Below are 22,091 nucleotides of genomic sequence, written 5' to 3'. Positions count from 1 at the left end.
ATTTAAAATGTCTGAAATATGACGAAAATAGTGTTAATTTAGTCTCTATCCTAAATTTGCAAGCAGTGAGAGACCTTTGGGTGTGGCAGAAATGTGCACTGCAGATATGCAAAAATGTACTGGGAAAAATGATGACAGTTGAGATGAAAGTTGCACACTTTCTTGTAGCAAACCACCACACCTCTCTTTTTATCAGTCTTCTGCTCTTGCTTTTTCCTGGCTGAGAGTACAGCATCTGTGTGGTTTTTAGACTAGACCACAACTGGGCATGAAACTAATGAAGCTTTAAAAATGCTGGAGTCTGTGAGCCTAATTAAATGTCATTATTTTCAAAATTCAAACAAGGTATTATTGGCACAGTCTTTTGGCAAATTTTGTTTAACCTCTGGTGCTCTTCGCATGTCGGTCAAAAATGACCGAAATTGTTTTTTTGGGTGTTTTTTCCCCCCAATGGAATTAATGTACTATCGATAATGTATTTTACTTAATATTTTGTATTTTTAGGGGATTTTATTGTACTAAATTATATTTACGCTGTATTTATAATCCATTTATTCACTTTTTGAGCATAGACCTGAAAATGTAAATTTCCAACTTCAACTGTCGCAAATCTTGAATGCTTTAGAGCGCAAGCTTAAGTTTGATCTCTTTTCAAAGATGACACTTGGCAGATTATTGCTTAAGTGGAAAAAAGTTTTAAAAAGTGAACTTAAAAAAGAGTTACAGAATTTAGTGTATTGTTATGAATTTTATATATATATATATATATATATATATATATATTATTTTTTTTTGTTTTTGTTTTTTCAAAAACACGTTTTACTCGAAAACTGTGAGAAAATCAAAGCTATACATCTAAACTTCAGCCTTCAAACTTTGAGCCTGATATCTCAAAAAATGAGCTTTCAGTAAGATTTTGTTTGGCCGCAGTACCAACAGTTTCCACTAGATTACATTCGTCCCCCATTCATTTCCAATGCGCTTATTTTTGGCCGCCAAGGAGCACTAGTGTGACTATTTTTTGCAGGACCATTTAACCTGAATCATGTCCATGAATTTATTTTCATTTTTTTTTCACAAAGGAAAGTGCCAAAACCTTTAACAAGTTTCGTACCATTCCGATGAAGAAAAAAATTCTTGAAAAAACGAATGTAAAATTCTTCGGTCGAAAATGACCGAAGAACACCAGAGCGATCAGGACAATCAGCACAATATTTTTCATCCTGGATCAATGTGTTTTGAGTAAAGTATGGAATAGAGGCAATTTTAAAAGGATTAAATTAAAACCACTGCTACAAATCATTAAAGTATGCACTGAAAATCAAAAAAAACATACACTTACTTCATCAAACAACACAGACAATGCTATCTAAATGATTTTGGAAATAGAAGTTTGTAGTTAGAGAAAGGTGAGTGGAAGCTGTCTGCATAATTAAGTCCTGGATAAGAGGATTTGAGGTCACTAGTCCTGTTCTGTAAAGACTTTCTCAGTATTACCAAATCTCATCAGACAATCTCACTATCCTGTACACAGAACGACTTCTCCGATGGCTAAAGGAGGCCCCGAAAAGATGTTTCGGAGAAGGTTTCATGTCCTCTCTGACCTCATTTGAGAAACGGCACCACTTGAACTTGTACTGCTGTAATTCTGTTGTCAGAGTGGGTGAGTACCAAAGCCTCAATATATAGGCTAGCACTATGCTTATATAACATTATGTCACCATGTTTTTAGTCATCTGAACTGTGAATTATACTCACTGTACTTTCAGTGTTAAATCATGGAGCAGGATGATGTTTCGCCACTGCAACACTTTGTGGTGGCAAAGAGGACAATCAGTGCAATGTTTCAACAGCTGTTGGAGTTTGTTAGAGAGGGATCAGATTTTGTAGAGGGTAAGAAGGAATGATTAACTATTGCATTTGTGATTGATAAATATATTGCTCTTTTATTGTTTAAATTATATATATTTAGTAAGTAATCTATTTAATTTACAAAAAGGTACCATGGTAATACCATGTTGTTGTTGTTTTGAATTGGAGAACACCAGTGAAAAAAATTCAGTTTGGGCTTTTTATCATTTAATGTACATAGTTTTCTTCATTACAAATGATAAGATCAGCATAATATTTTAAGAAAATGTTTATTTGTTACAAAGAACAGCTTATGCTTTATTGGGAGCAAGGAGCGATAACGTTCCATTGTTTCAGTTTTCCAAAATTGTAAAACTTTATTTTAATTTAATAAATTCCATTAAATTAGATTTAAAATCCCAGCATTTTACGTGTAGAGTAGACCATTATATACTTTTAGACTCATAAAATGGTTGCAACATGTAAATACTATGGTTTCGCAGTATGCTAATTATTTAGTACCATGATATATATATTAAAGCCCCATGGTATTTCCATCTTATAGAAGCCGTATGCTAAAATGCAAAGAATTTTTTCACATCAAAACACTCCAGTCCATACTGTCACGGGTTAGCGTGTCCAAGAGAGTTGCATGACACAGAATAAACGATAATATAAGACTTTAACGAGCACAGAGAATAACATAACACCAATAACATAACTTTAAAAAGAGACAAAGGACAGAGAAGAACTGAAGGTTTAAAGGCCCAATGAATTGCCTTGACGTAATTTCCACTGAATACGGACATATCGAACAGCTCCTCCCCTTTAAAAAAAAATAGCCAATAGCATTTCATTTTTATCAAGTCACCTTTATTTATATAGGGCTTTTACAATACAGATTGTTTCAAAGCAGCTTTACAGTGATAATAGGAAATTAACGCAACAAAGATTGTTTTGGCTGTGCAGCAGATCTAGAAGGAACTCATTGTCAAGCTTAAGTACGGTTTTAATTGATTAATTTCTGTTGTATAAATCATTAGTTAATACTTGTATCTTCTACATGCAAAATGTGTCATTGTTTTGGAGTACACTATAGCTTAGATAACAGTAAGGCAAGCATATTTATACTAAAAGCCAAAAAACTTCAATTTTGACTTCATGGGGACTTCAAATACACAAGGGTGATAATCAACAAAACAGGGAACAGGTGTGTAACTAATAGGAAACCATGACAACTAATAAATGACTTAAACAGGTAAACGTGGCACTGAAAACTAAATACTAAACAAGACAGAAACTAAACATGACCGTGACATATACCCCATAATAACAAAGCAAAAACAAAAAAAAAGGACATTTGTGAAAAAGGTTTTTTTTTTTTTTTTTTTTTTTTTTTTACTGCAACATCACATTAACATAAGTATTCAGACCCTTTGCAATCACATTTGAAATTTAGCTCAGGTGTGCATATGTGACAAATTCAATTGAGAACCCACTGGCCTCTCTAATTTATATTGGATGTTTGGAACAACCAGGGCTTTTACTAGAGCTGGACCTTGGACCAAACTGAGCAGTCGGGGGAGAAGGGCCTTGGTAACCAAGAACCCAGTGGCCATTTTGGTCGCGGTCCAGAAATCGTGTGGGAGAAACTTTCAGAAGGACAAACATCACTGAAACACTCCATTGATCTTGGTATTATGAGAGAGTTGCCCGATAGAAACCTATCTATGTGTCCATGACACATGAATCCCACTTGGAACTTCCAAAAAACAAGGTTACACTTACAGAAAGTCGACTAACTATAAGTAACTTTGAAACTACATGTCAGATAACTCATTAATTTGCAACCAAATGTCAACTTGTTCTCACTGGAGTATTAGTAAACTGTTAATGTTGGGGTTCGGGTTAGTAGAATTAGTTGAAATATTTCCAAAGTTAGTTATATTCAGTAGAATGTCTGTTGGGGACCATCAAAATAAAATATTAAGCAGACAGTCTACTAATACTCTAATGACTGCTAGTGGACATGTGCTTATAGTTACTATAGTATAGTTACTTATAGTTACTAGAATGTCTAAAGTGGACTATCAAAATAAAGTGTCAAAAAAGCACCTTAAGGACTTTCCAAGCACCATGTCTGGAGAAAACCAGGCACTGCTCAATACCATCCCAATGGTGAAGCATGGTGCTTTTAGACTGAGGGAATGGAGGAAAAGCTGAATGCAGCACAAAACTATCCTACTAGTACTGAGTTAAGGGCCTGAATACATTTGCAATGTGATATTTCAGGATTAAACAATAAATAATATGCAAAGCTATCACAAATCTGGCTTTTGCTTTGCCATTATGGGGTATGGAGCGTAGACTGATGAACTCTCACATGGACCTATATCTCTTTATCAGCTGAGTCTGGTCCTGCGCTTTACTGTATGATGGTATTTGATATGTATGTGTGTGTGTGGTGCCCAGAGACGAGGAAGAGTGAGGATCTGGAGCATGTAGCGGAGGAAGAACAGTGTGTGCAGATCCAGGCCTGCTCCAGGAAACTAACTGTCATTAAAGATGTGCTGGCCCGCAGACACATGAAGGTGGCCTTCTTCGGCAGGTAACACAACAAGTGGTCTAAACTTACTAGTATGTAAACCAAACAATGACAACAGGCCAGAAGAATGAAATGGATCAGTAATGTTTTTGTTTTAGTTCTTCAGCTGTATGCATTGCTAATTTATACAAATAAGCAAGACGCCAAAAACTGAGTATTTGTGTACAGGGATCCCTCTCTTTTTCCCCCCTCCTCATTCATTTGGGTTTGAGCTACTCTTGAATCAAGAGCGTAAATGGAGAGTTTGTTACTGGATGCTATATGTTGTTTCTCAGGACCAGTAATGGAAAGAGTACAGTAATTAATGCCATGCTAAGGGAACGGGTTCTGCCCAGTGGAATCGGCCACACCACAAACTGTTTCCTGAGTGTGGAGGGCACAGATGGGGAACATGCCTACCTTACCACTGAGGACTCTGAAGAGAAGAAGAGCATTGAAGTATGACGCACATATTATGCGGTTCTTTATGTTTGTAAACTGGTGTTCATTTGAGATAATTATTTCACAATATATAATGAAATTACTCTTCTTTTTACGTACTGGGACAAACCAGTTAAAAAAAAAACTAAAACTACAGTTTCTTTGATGCTTAAGTTTGTATTATGGTTGTGAGAAGATATAATCACAATTACTTACAGTTAAAGCTATTGTAGACAATTTTGGAGAGGCTGCAATAGTCACCTCACGTCACCTTCATTTATATAGTGCTTTTTACAATACAGATTGTTTCAAAGCAGCTTTACATTGATAATCGGAAATTAATGGAACAAAGATTGTTTTGGCTGTACAGCAGCTCTAAAATAAATTCATTGTCTAGCTTAAGTAAGGTTTTAATTGATTAATTTCCGTTGTAAAAATCCTTAGTTATTAACTTAGGGGCCGCCTAGACAACAGAAAACTTTTAATGCGTTCTGACTGTTCATTTACATGACAACAGCGTTTTGGTGGCCTGAGAACGCAAACTTTGAAGTAGGTTTCAAATTGCAAGTTTTGAAAATGAGTTTTGAAAGCGATACCGTCATGTTTTACATAATATAACATTTCAACAAGATCCACAGGAAAGCTCCTTATGTAATTTTGACATTTTAAAAAGGTAAATAACAGGTGTTTTTATATTGTGGTGTGATATGAATATTGTGTGATCTTGTATCTTTTGAAACTTTACCTTACAGACAGTCAATCATCTGGCCCACGCTCTACATATGGACAGGAACCAAGACTCAGGCTGTCTAGTCCGAGTGTTTTGGCCCAAAACTAAGTGTGCGGTGCTGAGAGATGACCTGGTTCTGATGGATAGGTATGGACCCGTCCACACAGCCTACAGGGTTGTTAGAGCTAAATAAAGGTTCCGTAGGATAGTTTGGCACATGAACAACAGACCTGGGCTGCGTTTCTCAAAAGCTTTGTGAGCCTACAGAGATCATAAAACCATTGGCTACGATCAACTTAGCTCACGATCATTTTGGGAAACGCAACCCTGGAGAATCGCTGCATATACATGCTGAATCTGATTCATGGAGTTCTACAAGGAACTCTACAAGGTTTGAGGTGTTGTGAAGGGGGGCAAGTAAAAGCACTAATGGTTTTGGAAGTGCTGCTCTAGAGATATCACGGGTGGTAACAGCTGAAACAAAAAAACAGACACCAAATTGCCTGGTCTCAGATTAGCAATAAAGAATAGAACATTATGTGTAGTTTGATGTAATGTTAATGTCCTCACATTCCTCAGTCCAGGCACAGATGTCACATCAGAGCTGGACAGTTGGATTGACAAGTTCTGTTTAGATGCTGATGTCTTTGTGCTCGTGGCCAACTCTGAGTCCACCATAATGAACACTGTGAGTAGAAACTTATCACTTTCAGAACTCCATTTACAAAATAAATCCGTGTTATATCTGTTATCAGTCAATATTAGAGTTTTTTTTTTTCATTTATTGGTATCGGTTGGATATTTAATCCTTCAAACTTCCAATATTTCCTATATTTAGATGCTTCATGCTCATTTAGACTACATTTGCAGTCAACTTAAGTTTAAAAGCACTAATAATTAAATAAAACTGTTAAATGTCATTTTTAGCAAATCTTAAAATGAAGATCCATTTTTTCATAGTGCACAATTACAATGTTGTGATCTTGTAGAATTTAAAATAATTTATTTTGCATTTATTGTGGCAAAAAAATGTCAGATATTATTGTAAAGATCAACTATTAACTACAAGTATTGACCAAATTGTAGTATCGCTGCATCCCTATATGGTTTACTTTTATTATTTACCAAACTTGTCGCATTTTTTTGTTTTTCTGCAGTTTTTCATTATTTTCCCTTTTGTTTATTTCAATATTTCACTCTTCTTTGAAAGGAGAAGCACTTTTTCCACAAAGTGAATGAGCGCATATCAAAGCCCAACATTTTCATCCTAAACAATCGCTGGGACGCATCTGTCTTAGAGCCAGAGTATCTGGAAGATGTAAGTTTTATTACCTATATTTATAAGTCTCAAGTGATTCACCATTTAAAACCACCACAGAGATTTGTGAGATTTCTGTAACATTTATCATTCCTCCGTCATCCATTTCAGGTTTATAGGTTCAAGGAAATAAGATTAACAACACTTAAGTTTCATTAATATGTCATTCACAAACATAATGCAGTGCTTAACAGTTGAGAAGTTCATGTAGATTAAAGGGATAGTTCAGCCAAAAATGAAAAAGATGTTTTGAAGAATATGGGCAACCAAACAGTTGATGTTGAATTCCATTGAATTCCATAGGTTTTTTTTTTCTTTCTTTTTCTTCTTCATACTATGGAAGTCTATAGTGCCCATCAACTGTTTGGTTGCCCATATTCTTCAAAACATTATCTGTGTTCAGCAGAAGAAAGAAATTCATACAGGTTTGGAACAACTTGAGGGTGAATAAATTATGACAGAATTAAAATTTTTGGGTGAACTATCCCTTTAAGAGATGAACAGATATAAAATTGTATTGAATAGGTTTATGAGCTACAAGTTGATTAATGAAAGTTTAATTAATGGAGGTGTTTTATTCTGTTCATTTGTTTGTACTTCACTGCCCTTTTAGGTGCGGAAACAGCACATGGATCGCTGTGTCAGTTTCTTAGTGGAGGAGCTGAAGGTAGTGGACCTTCACAAGGCACCTGACCGCATCTTCTTTGTCTCTGCCAAGGAGGTGTTGAGTGCCAGGATCCACCGTGCCCAGGGAATGCCAGAGACTGGTAGGCTCCAGCGCTTTGGGTCACACAGTGCAGAGTCTACTGCTTTTGACACAGTTCTGGAGGGAGACCAGGAAAAACGAGGCCTAGCCAAGTTAAAAACGAGTGTAACAACCATAAAACACTCAGAGGCAGATGCTATTAAATCTTAAAGTGGCCCAATGATTTTGAGAGTGATACTTGAGGTGTGTCTTGAAGTGTGAAAAAATTATGCACAAATGATGCTTCATCGCAAAATGCATCATTTCAGATTTAATTTGTTGGCTGGTAGGAACCAAATGGGGCATATGCTTTTTATTTAAAGGCGGGGCTTTGGCTGAAGGATTCCAAGAGCGACTGATGGAGTTCCAGAGTTTTGAAAGAACATTTGAGGTGAGAATGCTCTCAAACTGTAGTCACTGGCTCCAGGATAATCGTTGTCTGACAACGAGGCTGAAAACAATGAAGATTAAGAGGAGCTTGATGGAAACTGAGTCTTAGCCCTGTCTGTATGCTGTTTAGACTAGATGAGAATTTATGACAGCTTGATGTGGTGACGGTCTCCTTAAGCAAGCTGTTTTTGCGTTGATTCAGGCCATCTGCTGCTGGCTCCCAAATGTGTGAGATACTTGGTGTTCCTCATAGATTCCAGGCAGCCGTTTACCGTAGTGGCCAAGTTAGCGGATTTGAGTAGGTGAGCGTACCTCACATTCTTGGGAACCAGGGATGAAAATTCACAGTAATCTACGATGGCATTAATAGATGGGTCTGTTGCGATTCAGCCATGCAAGCGACCGATGACGAGAGTGAAAAGCATGTTGATGGGTACAGATAAAAATCGAACCGTTGGAATCTTGTTTTAATCATGACGTGATCCCTGATAATTGTGGCACAATGACGGCTCAAGAACGCGCTTCATGGATTCCACAGGAATTTATATCCCAGTCTGCCGTGAAGACCAAGTTTGAGCAGCACACAATCAGAGCCTGGCAGATCATTGAGTCGGTCAAGGCTATCATGGATGCCATCAATATTTCTTCAGCAGAAAAGAAGTGAGTTCCAAAACCTTGTCTGCTCTGTAATGGAGGGTCTCTGTCCAAGCTCCCAAAGACTATAATTGGTCCCACTAGTGAGGGGAAAGGGCAGTGAAGTACAAACAAATGAACAGAATAAAACACCTCCATTAACTATTATGATAACTTTCATTAATCAACTTATAGTTCAGAGTGAAACCATTTGTTCTTTAGTATGGTATTCTTCATTGTTGTGTTGAAACGTTATTGTTGTAACCATCGGAGTGTTCTGTAAATCTGTAGAGTGTTCTCACTGGAAGAGCGTGAGGCTCAAATGGACCGGCTAGAGTTTGTGCGAAATCAGCTTAACTTCCTGACCGAGGACATCAAAGACAAGATAAAGGCCATCGCTGACGAAGTGGGTGCCAAGGTAACTTGCATCATCATCCCTTAAAAAACGTATCATGGCAACCTGAAAACCCCCCAAAAAACAATGAAATCTGATTATGTAATCAAATTCCAAAAATTAAGTACTTGTAATTCACTTATTAAACTTCTTTATGTTTTAAATGTTCCTTTCTAAAAAGAAAGAAAAAGTATACTGCTTACAATATATACGTTCAGAAGGTCTTCCAGGTTTGTGGAATTGCACACACAGACCAGACACTAGTCACAAGCCGATCACTGAAAACTGAGACCCACCACAGCAAAACTACATTTTTTTACAAAATATTTTATTTTGATTGTTTTATTTTAAATGTATGAGATTTAATTACATAATAGCTTTTCATTAAAGTCACAAACCACAGTCTATAAGAAACCCTGGCGTAATACAATATGTATTAAACATGTTGTTGTCTAACAAAGAATGGAATATATTTTCTTTCTCCATTTTTTTTTTTTATTAATATGGTATAAGATTATCATATTCAAATTCTTGATACTCAAAAACTTGATACATGTGTCAAGTCAAAAGTAATCTAAAAGTAGTCAGAATACATTACCTAAAATGAGTAATCAAGATTACATTAACTACAATTTTACATAACTGACTACAATTTGTAAGTAATCTACCCAGCACTGTATATATGTATATATGTATGGTTTTAAATGCCAAATTACCATGGATGCAATCATACGAGATACCGTTTAAATGCTCAAACTGAAATGTTGGTCACTCAAATGTTGGCTAAAATACTAAATTTATTTTCCTCCTATTTTAGGGGACTAATTTCATAATTTGTAAAACTGATGGTACATATCCCTCCAAATTACAGTAGCTGCTAGCCTGTGAATTTTTTTTTGACAGACTCAGCTAATATTTGATGTTTTCTATAGTGTTAAAAAGGTCCAGTGACTTCTCCCTGCTGTTCTTCTAGGTGTCCAGTGCCTTGGCAGAAGAGATCTGTTGCCTGTCTGTTCTTGTGGATGAATTCTGCACTGATTTTAGCCCTGCCCCAAATGCCTTAGTCCTATACAAAACGGTGAGTTCTGTTAAACTCCTTACAAAAGTTATTTTATTTTAAGTCAGATTAGAAAGAATCATGGAGAGTTAACTTTTTTTTAAAAGATACCTAAATACATGAGCTTGGTTAAGCAGTGCATTAGTTGTCATGTTCTGTTCACCGTTCATAAACTCTGAGTGACAGCTTGTCTGTGTGATCAGCGTAACAGGATTGAGGAGCTGGTGTCTTAATGTCCTGCTGGTCACTGCACACAGAGAAAGGTTACTTAAGACTAGACACATTGTTCTTTCATCATGAGACTAATCTACAGGTTTTTGCACAGTTTTGTGCCATCTTCAAATTCTGTTTAAAGACACAATGGTGCATAACAGCCATCCTAAAACGTGTAAAAGTTTATTATTTTATAAATATTATAATAACTCCTGTTTAATTTATTCCCATTATGACAACTCTCAAAATAGTTTTGGCATGTTAATGAATATGGCAATGTTAGTGTATTTAGTCTTGGTGGACCAGACATACATGAATCCCATAGCAGATCTAGGCAGGTGGAGGAAAACTAGCTTACAGCAATGAATCAGACTATTTCAATATTAAGCATGTAAAGCCGGGCTCAGACTACAGAAGTTTTTTAATCTTAACCGATTGTGAAATCTGGTTGCATCATGCACTACAAGATTTGAAAATCATGGTGCATCACAAGATATTCCCCTGTAGTCTGTAATTTTATGCCTTAAAACTCATCTTTGATCACCAAAAATACATATTTAAATGTGTTTTCCTTGAAAAACATTTTTTCATGCCTTAAAAAAGCTTGAATGTACAGTAACTACAATCTTGCCTCATTTAGTATACGCGGTTCTATGAATATGCAAATTAGCCCCGCCTCCACTCACTCGCACCAGCTCAGAGATCCACTAGTTGACGATCACTCGTTGACCTGATTGGTTACAAAGTAGTTTGTGACGTCAGAATTACCAGCGATTTTCAAAACGCGTTTTTGTGACTGTCTTTGGTTCACTGCAGTTTTAAGGAGAAAATACTCAGCAATGGTGTTGACTTATGAATTTGCACATTTGTCTTAAAGCATATTAAAAACACCACATAGACACATAAACAACATTAAAAACTTGATTTTCACTACAGGGGGACATTATAATAATCTGTGTTTATCTTGTTTAAAGAATATTTACAAGTTTTTTCAGTGTGTAATAGACAGAAAGGCTATAATCATGTCTGTGTGCATTTTCCAGAAGCTTATGGCCTACGCGGAGGAGAGAATGGCCAAGAATCTGGACCTGCGCTGTTCCAGCACTATAAACATCTGTGTGCTGTCGTCTCAGAGAGACATCATGGGTACACACTCATGCACAGTTTTCACTTCAGACATAAAGTCTCCAGTAAACAAGCTTTCCCTGGCAAAAGACACTTTAGCATTGACCGGCGCCCTCCTGTGACTCTCACACTAGACACCCTGCGTCCTCTGCTGCCCCCTGCTGCCCGAGGCCACCTGCACCTCCCCCTCAGGAGGTTCACCATGACCTATGACCTGAACCTCGCTAGCCTCTGTGAACATTTTGTGGAGGACATCGACTTTCACTTCTCACTGGGTCTAACATCCTTGGTGAATCGTTTCTTGGGGCCTGATAAAGCCAGACATGCTTTGAGTCTGCTGAACCACAATTTTAAAAATGTAAGTTGATTTAATGATTTCGAATGACAAATGTATGACGTGTGAACAGGCCTAAAGTGACGTGATATGCTTCGTGCACAGGTCACCTCTTCCTCTGCTCAGACCCAGGATGAGCTGGCTATCTCCATGGCAACAGGACTGGTCTCTCTCACTTCCAGAGCATCAGTGGGCATGTTGGTCACTGCTGGAGTGGTAAGACATATTTGATTTAAAGCTTTTCATACCAGTAAGCACATCTAACAACATTCTAGAGTAAATACAATTGAGTTTTGTGATGGCATTTTTGGACAGGTGTGGCGTTCTGTGGGATGGAGGGTTTTTGTACTCTCTGTGAGTCTCTATGGTTTGCTCTACCTGTATGAAAGGCTCACCTGGACCAACAGCTCGAAAGAAAGGGCCATGAAGCAGCAGTTTGTGGATTACGCCACTCAAAGACTGCAGGCCGTCTCACACATCATCAGCAGTGACTGTGGACAGCAGGTGCAACAGTGAGTGACCGGCTGAACAAATCATTTACTCACCTATAACACAAAAGATGTTGTTTAACAGAATGTTCTGGTTCTTTCCTGTCAAATTACAGAGAATAGAAAAGCCTCAAAATGCATCCAAATCAAATGCAAAGTGGTCCATGTTCTATTTTTCAAAGTATTCTGCAGTCAAGTTAAGGAACAGAATAACATTTTATGTATAAAATAAATGTATAAGTGTATAATTCACAGACAAAAGTGAGAAGAGAAGCAGTAGCTTGCAAAATTCCATATGTCCGCCTTTTTTCTCTAATTTTTGTCCTCTACCAAGGACATCTTTAGTGAGTTTCTATGGAAGCACATAAGCCACAGTCTTAAAAATCCCCCTGTAGTCAATCATTTTATCCCTTAAAACTCCTCTTTGATCACCAAAATGACAAAGCGTTTTTCTATGAAAAAATTAATAAATCTTCATGCCTTAAAATAGCTTGAATGTAACTCTACACCCTTGCCTCATTTAGTATACGTGGTTCTATGAATATGCAGATTAGCCCGCCTCCACTCACTCGTACCAGCTCACGATCACACGTTGACCTGATTGGTTACAAGCTAGTTTGTGACGTCAGAATTACCAGCGATTTCAAAGCGGGTTTTTGAGACTGTCTTTGGTTCACTGCAGTTTTAAGGAGAAAATACTCAGCAATGGTGTTGACTTGTGAATTTGTATATGGTTTGTCTTAAATCATGTTAAAAACACCACATAGGCATATAAACAACATTAAAAACTTGATTTTCACCACAGGGGAACTTTAAATCCTTGTGAATCTTAAATGGGATATTCTGGGCTTTGTAAATATTATTCCTAAAATACAGATACATCGGAAAAATTTCAGGGGCAAGAAACGTAAATTCATGTCTATTATCAATAGTGTAGCGATGCTTTAAGTCACCTTCAAATTTCTTTCAAAATCTGCGTAGGGAATTTTTTTTTTTTTACTCACTCGAAATTGCCCATCACATAGGTTCCTATTGAAATGATTAGGAGTCATCTCAATCAAATCAATGTGTGTGCAGTTTCATAAGCAAGCAAAAAAAGGTCCATTGTCTATTGTGAATAGTGCAATGTTGAATGAAGGACAGTTCACACAGACGTCACTTTCAAACCAAGCAGCTGTCAAATTCATGTGGGCCAACTTGAACCAAACCTGAGGGGAAATCTTTAGCTCTCATGCGAAATTCCAGATCGCGCAAACTCGTATTGAAACGACTGGCTTTTATTATGCCACAAACACTGTATGAAAGGACAGCAGAAGCTTAGAGCTGAATCTACTCTGAATTCCCACTTCAAGCCAAAATTATTCAAAACCAGATACCTTACCATTAAGAAATTACACATTCTTACACAAACGCATGGCTTCGCTTCAGAAGGCCTTTATTAACCCCCCGGAGCCATGTGGAGCACTTTAATGATGGATAGATGCACTTTTATTAACAAAAACAGCAATTCATTGCCATTATAAAGCTTGGAAGAGCCAGAACATTTTTTTATATAACTTCGACTGTATTCGTCTGAAAGGTAAATGTCATATACACCTAGGATGAGTAAATCATGGGCTAATTTTAATCTTTGGGTGAGCTATCCCTTAAAATTCAAATCTGTCCTTGTCAACTTTGCACACTGAAGGACATGGGCTTAATAAAAGGTAAATAACAGACATCACCTGGCTTTCGCAGCATTTAATCATGGCAGTGATTTTAAGTGAATATTTCATCTACAGGCCGATGACAGCTGAAACGAAGACAACGGCGGACCTGCATACAAACATACCGAGATGTTTGAACTATTGGTTTATGCGATCTGTAGGATGGATGAGGGTGTGCAGGTGATGTGTGAAGGATATGCTTATCTGCGTTCTTGCAGGGAGATGGTGGCCGTCTTTGCCCGCATGTGCCAACAGGTTGACAAGAGCGAGATGGAGCTTGAAACTGAGATCCGCAGACTGAGCGCCAGGATCCAGCGCCTGGAGAGTGTCCAGAGACGCTCCAAAACCCTCAGGTAGAAGAGTCATGGTGTGCGTGAGAGAGACCGACAGCTCACTGTAGATAATTACCCTTAATTGGAAGATAATCCTTGTCAATTGTTAATTCTGTAAGCACAGGAAAGGTGCGGCAGCATCATACAGTATAACAACATTGCATGTCCGCTTGCTTTTATATTTCTACAACACTTACACTAGAAATTGAAATTGTATTTTATGACTTAAAGATAATATTTCTTAAATACTTAAAATAGTATTTGTCCAGCTTAACATACAAAGACATAGTGAGCCATTTGGAGATTGATTCCTGAAGTGAACCCAGCAGGATTCACTTCTCTGCTAAAGATCAAGATTCATTATTCAAGTATAATTGCAAGTGAATTTATATAGGTCCAAAAAATGCTTTCAAAATATTAACTCTAAAGATATTTAAACCATGTTGAAACGTTTATTATAAATTATTAACATATTTGCCTGCGTATAAGGGTACTTTTACTTTTCCTTTGCATTTCTTGAGCACAGACGACATTGTCAAGACGATCAGCAAAAACGCCTATAAACGCTGTATTATGCATGCCTAAACAGTAGCTGGCGATGTCAACACTACGCACCTATGGACTGAGCTCATAAATACGCAAGCAGGACAAAAACCTTGCACTTTGAAACCCTTTTTCAAAAGTTTGCGTTTTCAGGCCCCCATAACGCTGTTGTCGTGTAAAAGTTTTCCCTTTTTAGTTGAAAACAGTGTCATGTAAACAGCTCCTGAGATGCATTAAAGGATAAGTTCACTTCAGAATGAATTTCCTGATAATTTCCTGACCCACACCTCATCCAAGATACGTGTAGAGCCCTTTGAAGCTGCAAGTCCACTCTATGGAGAAAAATCCTGGAATGTTTTCCACAAAAACCTTAATTTCTTTTCGACTGAAGAAAAGACAGACATGAACATCTTGCAACACTTGTGTGGGTGAGCAAACTATCAGGAAATTTTAATTCTGAAGTGAACAAATCCTGTAAGTATTTGTAAACCTCAATACATTCTCACATGCTTCAAAATTAATAAAGTCAAAGTTTTATTTGGTAACAGGTACCCTTGTTCTCTTGCCTGACGTCGTCATACTCAGATTCTAGTCGAACTTCCCGACCAAAAAATGTTGTGGGCGGGGTTCGGGCTGGCACCCAGGCTACTTGTTCTCAGTATCTAACTATGTAACCTGCAAAGAACATTTTAAAATGCGGCTTAAAATTCCTGCAAACAATACTGTAAATAAACTATAAATGTGATTATTTAATTTTAAATATCAGTAAAAGTAAATTGTTAAAATATTGCTAATTAACATTAAAGTGCACTTTAATTTGGAGATTCAGGGGGCAGGGCTTTATTACATCAGAGATCTGTCACTGTGCTCACAGCTGATTCATTCAGAATGTTCACAATCTCGAACCGAGAACAAAACTTTCCCAACCAGTTTAGCGTTAGTCACTATAACAATAAATGCCTGTAAAAACTTTTCTTGCCCTTTAAACCTGGTGTGTGAGATGGCTCTCCCAACCACTCCAACACCGTAACACTGGCTCAACCATTGACGTAAGAGTTTACAAACAGATTGAGGGGAGTGTTCTAGAATCTCATCTGGAAAATAAAATTGGAGACACTATTGTTAAAAAATTACACACTTCTGTTTTAAGTGGTGTTAACCGATAATACTGGTCTCGTTTTATTCTCAGGCACAAAGCCACTGATCTGGAGTCACAACTGGAATCTTTTTCAGCACAGTATCTGCAGATTCAACATTAACCAGAGCAGCAAGAAAGGAGTAAGACTGTCCTCCAGTGTTCAGCGCCGGAACAACCCCAAATCTGCCGAATGAAGTTACAGAGAATCATACAAGCCTCAGGAAGACAGATTTCTCACAGATAAAAACTCTTATAATATGCAAGTTAATAATATGCAGACAACCTCCTTGATGAAAAGCCTTTATTGGTTATGAGAACAAATAGTAACAGGTGTCACTGCCACTGCACAAATACAAATAAATTCTGGGTGTTAAAAAATTTTTAAAATAATAACAATAAAAAAAAAAGATTCCACAGCAAGTGATCATTGTTTTCTGAACCAACATGAAATAATACAAATCGGTTTTCAATAAAGCAGTTAAAGTGAATTAAGAGGAATGTGTGTTAGAATCAAAAGGCAGTTTATGTCTGCTGGTTTTGTCCATGAAATACACACACAGTGAGGGACAGAATCGCAGAACTCAGAATTACTAAAGTGAATTAAAAACTAAATCATTTGGTCTTTAATCAGAAAGTTACGCCATATGCAGGACCATCCAGGATCATTTATTTTGCACAATGAACAGAATATCCATAAGTGGATCTATCGCTATATAAAATACATCAAAACCACTATGAATCACGCGCGCTTGCTTTTTGGTGAGCCACAATTTGTTTTAAGGGTTGGTCACAGTCTGTCACTGTTACTGTGCTTGAAAGATTGCACTTGGGTTATCGGTGTCCTGTGTGTTTACAAATGGAAACAAAAAAAAAAGCTTCCTCCTATGTCTGAACTGTAGCAAGTGAAAAAGCCATCGCACGACAAACACTGTTTTGTAAAGGTGGTGCACAGCTTTAAGTGTGCCAACCGACGTTAACACCTTTGAATACAGCAAACATTGCATTACCTCTGAAACACTTTCATTTTTAGAGTTGAAGGCAGGGAGTTTCTGTGTAGTATTGTGATCATGTGATTGATGTGAACCGCTGCAATAAGGAAATCAGCGCAGTAATTTTGATGTTTGCCAGCGTAACCACCTCAGCAAAAACAACCATGGCCTAGTTCCGATTCAGAAAAATGCAGCTCTTGCTCACTTCCTCTAACGACAAGGCCAGCACACTTGGAAAACCAAATGTTGCAAGGGAAACCGTTTTCAGTAAATATAAATATTCAAGGCTCACGTCATAAGTAATGCACCAAGTACATAACATATCGTATCGCAGAAGCCGCATCATTTTAATATGACAGTTCTAACACTTAAGCTTTAAAAATGATTTTCACAGTTGGTAACTGTTCATAATGATTCAGTTCTCAAGTTGTAACTTCGCAAAGCTTTGCATGAGCGCAAGTGAATCAGAAACCGTTCAGGTGTTTTTTGTGAACTGTTGAAGGAGCAAGCTGATTTCTTCAGAGTCAGCGGACTGTGGTATCGCTAACACAGTGTTTGATCTTATCCATAGGATAAGGCTCAGTAAGCTAGCTGAAATATCCATAGGATAGTATGTAGCTTGCTCCTTACGGTCATGCTCATGTATGGACTGACTGGGAAGTTCGGGTTGAATCTGAAATGAATGTTCCGGGCTCAATGCAAGTTAAGGTCGAGGCAAGGTGGTTAAAGGCACTTGCAACAAGTTTAAATCGAGCAGTTAAATCAACAAAAAAATTGGACAAAAAATACAATTTCAAAAGTATAGCAAAACGCTGTTAACATGAGATTAAATGTAAGCTGTCTTTCCATCAACTCCTGTCATGATTATGTAAAGTCCTCAATGAAGAGGACTTTTATAGAAAAGAAGAAAAAAAAAACAACCACAGGAAGGATGTTGGTAAAGATGATTTAGAAAACCCAAATAATAAAAAAAATTTAAAGGATGGATTAACAAGTGCTTCAACACAAAGTTCTGCTTCTTAAACTATAAAAATATTCTGTCCTTATTTTTATTGCAAGTGCCCTATTTTTCCCAGGACAAAAAGCCATGAGCCAAAATTACTTAGCTAGCATTGTTGGTATTGCTAAACTTCTATTGAGACTGGAACATTCCTTCAAGTCAATTAAAGGAATGAATGGCTATATTTTGATGGGAGTTGGACTTCATATGAATTATGTTGGTTTTACTAAATCATTTTAGGTTAAAACACTTTTAGCCTTCATTGTGCTATGCAACGTTCTTCATGGACCTTAATACAACGGTCTAAATGTTGTAAACACTCAAAAAAGGAACATCACTTCCATATCTGTTGAATATCCTTGCATATCATAACTAACTGCACGATTCAACTGAAATTTCTAAATAATTGCTTTACAAAAGTTTACCTGATGAACAGTAATGTCATAAATTGAAGGTGAAAAAGAAACAAATCTATTCAGAATACTGAATGCAATAATGGATGATTATTCTTAATGTATCAAAAAAAAAACAATGCCCAAAACTAAATCATAAGTAAAAGCAAACCGTATACCATTTTGTTACGCTCACAAAGCCAGTCTGTAAATTCATTCATACTGATTGGCACAAAATTAAGGTGATTACTGACGTTAAGGTTTTGTTTTTTCTACAGAAACTGGTAGGGTTCTATACCATCAATTCTCACATTTGTGAAAAATACACAGTGTAGCTCGTGGTCCACGACAGCTTTTAAGCTTTCTTGTCATGGAATCTAAGCACATTTATTCAAATACATGCAGAAACACCAATGTGTGCTGTTTTGCGTGACTATTTTCTAGTGCAAAAGCATACAGTCCTAGCTAGTTCCTCATCTAAGAAGGGCAAATGCTCATAGTGTGTGTAGGAAGGCAGACAATGTCAGAGTGGCAGTGACCAAGGCCTCTTGTTAGGTATTACGTTGCACTTCCAGCCTGCTAACCAATGGCAAAGTGTCACAAAGCATCAAGGCCATGCTTGGTGTTTGAATTCAAACAAATGACTAAACCAAACATCCAGAAAAGGTTCAGCTAAAAATGCATCATCATTTACTCACCCTCAAACTGTTCCAAACCCGAATAATTATATTTTTTGTGCTTACACGCATTTAAAAGCACCATGAACGAGGCCCAAATGATTTGTGCACCAACTTAAGTCTTCTTAAGCCGCACAAGCCGACAAACAGGAACAACAGACCGAAGCTGTTATTGACTGATAATCGCAAATGCACTAAGTCTTCCTGGAACGTTCATGAATTGCTTTGTGCCGATTCATTTCTTGAGTTCAACTTTCAACCCACTCGAACTGGAGGCAGAGGTTAAATGTAGATTACCAAATTCAATTTCAGTTAGTTTCTTACTCCGTCTCTTGTACGTCTTCAGAAGACTTAGAATGTAGAGCACAAGTCACATATATCCTGTTTTTGAAGCGTAAATGCATCAGTCCACATTTATCGTGATTGCTTGGAAAACAAAGGACAGCACAGTCTTCTTCAGAATTGTTCTAATTTCAACAGAAGAAACAAAGTCATGAACAGAACAACATGACGGTGAGTAAATGACGCCAATTTTCACTTGTGGGTAACTATCCCTTTAACCATAAATGTATCACGCATGTCCAGCTGGATCAGTATGGAAAGCAGCAAATCTCAGAGAGTATATCTAGTGATAGTAAAGACAGAAGGGACAGACAGGCTGATGATAAGCCCTTCTGTGCAGTCAGTAATACAGTCTAATACCATGAAACATGCCAAACATTTCTGTCAGGCTTCGAGGATGGCAAACACAAGCTCAGTGACATCAGTGTTTCTCACACAACTACACTCTACCAACCTGAGCCTGAACCATTTATGACAGAACAGGCCAACACTGACGATACTAGCCAAAGCAAACTAAACTTAAGGTCAAAGGTCACACACTGATGGCCTACAACACTGTGGCAGCATCATCCTTCGGTGTGGCATTGTGTGTGGCAAATAGCACTGTGATTGGGGACAAAGAAAAAAAATATTTTACGCAGGAAAAGAAAACAGGCACAGCTAAGACACCCATCACGAGTATCCACACACCAGAACATCCAAACACTGTCAGAAGTGCATATGTTATACATACAAGCATAAAGAATGGCGGATATATACAACACAGTCTGTTCCGCACCTCTCGAGTCGAGATGTGAAGCCCGAGAGACAGAGAGAGCCAGCGGAGGCTCTTCACTGCTGGTCCTCACCTCTTTGACTGACTGTAGGATAGTGGGATAGTGCGGAGAGAAGAAAACCAGGTCGTCTGTAAGGAGGGGGAAGGAGAGGGAGGGGTCCTGTGTGGCAGTGGTGCACTACAGTGACTCTGTGATCAGAAAGAGTGGCTCCCCGAAGTCCCGTCCAGTGAGGTCAGTTCCATATCCTGAGGAAGCTGTCCCAAGAACCGGTGGCCACAGCCATGCCGTCACTGGTCACCCCCAAACAGCTGACCCTGTTGTCATGCCCAGCCAGAACGCCTTCAAAACACAACAACAACAAAACACAGGGGTGAATAACATACGGTTAGATGCTTAGCAACAGACCCCCAAACGCATGGGACGCAAACCAATGAAGGTCCAACGAACAGGCTCCAAAAAAGGTCAATTCTTTGTGTTCTTTGTTTAAAGCATGGGGAATTATGGCATACATATTTGTTATAATTAATAAATATTTTAGCTGTATGTAGAGTTTGATTACACTTTGTTGTAAAAGTAGTTATATTTCAAGTCTCCATTAAAGTGATTAGTCTTCAGTGAACTTTGATTTCAACGAGATTTAAATGAGTACGTACACATTGTGTTTTGGTGTAACGCCCGTTTCACACATACTTCGTTTGCAGTGTGTATGCGGTGCGTATTTTTTTCCGTACCCATGTTAACAGGTTAGAGCTTTCACACTGCACGCGGTTGCAGTCTGTTGATCCGTTCCAGGAGCGCTGCGTATACAGCAGTGCAGCGATCGTTTCCACACCGAGTCTATTTTTGCTGTGCTGCACGCGCTGAATTAAAGTGACAGCGCATGGTTCGTGGTCAAAATGAACACAGATTGACCTGAAAATGTAGTAATTTCACCATGAATGCGTTTAATAAAATAAAATGTAATTTAATTTAATTTAATTTAATTTAAATCTACTTTTTCACAGTCATCTTTTTTACTTTAAGACCGGGGTAAAAAAAAAGGAAAACTACAATTTACCTCAACAAGGCGACATAATGAGCAACACTCGTCTCATTCATAGAGGTGGAAAAACAAGTTCTTTGTGAAGATTTATTGTATTAAAATATAAATACAAAAAGAAAAGGCACGAGAGTCGGCTGTTTTTGTCAATTTTAAGTTTTAATTTAAAATGTTTGCGATTTTAATATAAGTAGGCTACAGGGTTAAATATTTTACCACTTGCTTGAGCAACTTAATAGCCTATATAAATCTATATAGAAGTAGCACTGAATAATGCGCTGTTTAAGTTGTGTTTAAACGTCTATTAAAGAGTGTATATGTGTACAAAGAGAATCGCAATGCTGACAAAACTTTTTTTTTTAAATAAAAGTTGCTGATAACTTCTGGATTTGAAATACAAATAGTGAGTATGTTTTTGTGGTACAGCCATGGATCAGTTACGCACTGCAAACGCAGCATATGTGAAAGCACTATAGCGCATGCTGCTCCTGCACCGCATACGCACTGCAACGCACTGCATACGGAGTATGTGTGAAACGGGCGTAACTGTTACAACCTTTATAGGCCGGGAGCCAGGTCCACTCCTCAGGATGTTTTTTGCTACCTTTTTTTCCCCAACCCCCACCCCCAACTCGGCCCCGTTTGGTCTCAGGGGCCAAAAAACACCCTTTTTGGGAAAAGCTTTTGGCGGAATAATGTAATCGTGAATATAAAGGTACTGCAGCTACATAAATTGCCATATAACCCTAAAATTTTGCATGGTGTATCCTGACACATAGGGGAAACTAGCAGAAAAAGATTCTGGGCATTGCTGCCTTTTTTCTGTCAAATATCACCCTCAACATACCCCAAAA

General features: G+C 37.8%; 2 protein-coding genes and 1 long non-coding RNA gene across 6 annotated transcripts in view; 1 reads left to right on the top strand and 2 right to left on the bottom strand.

Annotated features, from left to right (window-relative positions):
* The first annotated feature begins 1,457 nt into the window (after positions 1–1,457).
* On the top strand, positions 1,458–16,508 carry mfn1a (mitofusin 1a). 3 transcript variants are annotated; one of them, XR_014627634.1, is made up of 18 exons: positions 1,458–1,663; positions 1,770–1,893; positions 4,324–4,459; positions 4,732–4,894; positions 5,629–5,753; positions 6,186–6,294; positions 6,817–6,924; positions 7,538–7,691; positions 7,993–8,060; positions 8,598–8,719; positions 8,984–9,110; positions 10,060–10,164; positions 11,400–11,502; positions 11,616–11,839; positions 11,921–12,031; positions 12,131–12,327; positions 14,085–14,362; positions 16,074–16,405. XR_014627634.1 is itself a non-coding variant. In XM_084411285.1 (18 exons), exons 2-18 carry the CDS (start codon positions 1,779–1,781, stop codon positions 16,141–16,143), a joined length of 2,172 nt encoding a protein of 723 aa, XP_084267411.1. In that variant the 5' UTR covers positions 1,491–1,663; positions 1,770–1,778; the 3' UTR covers positions 16,144–16,508. The 3 variants fall into 3 exon arrangements, 2 of the variants coding, with proteins under 2 accessions (XP_084267411.1, XP_084267412.1); XM_084411285.1 differs by having other exon boundaries at positions 1,491–1,663; positions 14,228–14,362; positions 16,074–16,508; XM_084411286.1 differs by lacking the exon at positions 1,458–1,663 and having other exon boundaries at positions 1,668–1,893; positions 14,228–14,362; positions 16,074–16,394.
* LOC311291927 lies at positions 10,193–12,350 on the bottom strand. The gene is made up of 3 exons (XR_014627635.1): positions 12,211–12,350; positions 11,926–12,023; positions 10,193–10,390 (listed from the first exon to the last, which is right to left on the bottom strand). It is a non-coding gene; the product is annotated as an uncharacterized lncRNA (long non-coding RNA).
* gnb4a (guanine nucleotide binding protein (G protein), beta polypeptide 4a) overlaps positions 16,310–22,091 on the bottom strand; it is a 22,436-nt gene continuing 16,654 nt past the window's right edge. For both annotated transcript variants that reach the window (XM_084411288.1, XM_084411287.1), the window contains exon 10: positions 16,310–20,537. In XM_084411288.1, the coding sequence (XP_084267414.1) occupies positions 20,431–20,537 (107 nt within the window). In that variant the 3' untranslated portion in view covers positions 16,310–20,430. The remainder of the gene's footprint in view (positions 20,538–22,091) is intronic.

This window comes from Rutilus rutilus (assembly GCF_951802725.1).
Source record: "Rutilus rutilus genome assembly, chromosome: 6".
NCBI lineage: Eukaryota > Metazoa > Chordata > Actinopteri > Cypriniformes > Leuciscidae > Rutilus > Rutilus rutilus.
Note: the sequence above shows the minus strand (reverse complement) of the source record. Positions and strands in the feature narration are given on the sequence as shown.

Coding starts and splice junctions, on each gene's coding strand:
- mfn1a (XM_084411285.1), top strand. CDS start 1,779: ATGGAGCAGGATGATGTTTCGCCACTGCAACACTTTGTGGTGGCAAAG. Junction 8,720..8,983: donor ATTTCTTCAGCAGAAAAGAA/GTGAGTTCCAAA, acceptor GTAAATCTGTAG/AGTGTTCTCACTGGAAGAGC. Junction 9,111..10,059: donor CTGACGAAGTGGGTGCCAAG/GTAACTTGCATC, acceptor CTGTTCTTCTAG/GTGTCCAGTGCCTTGGCAGA.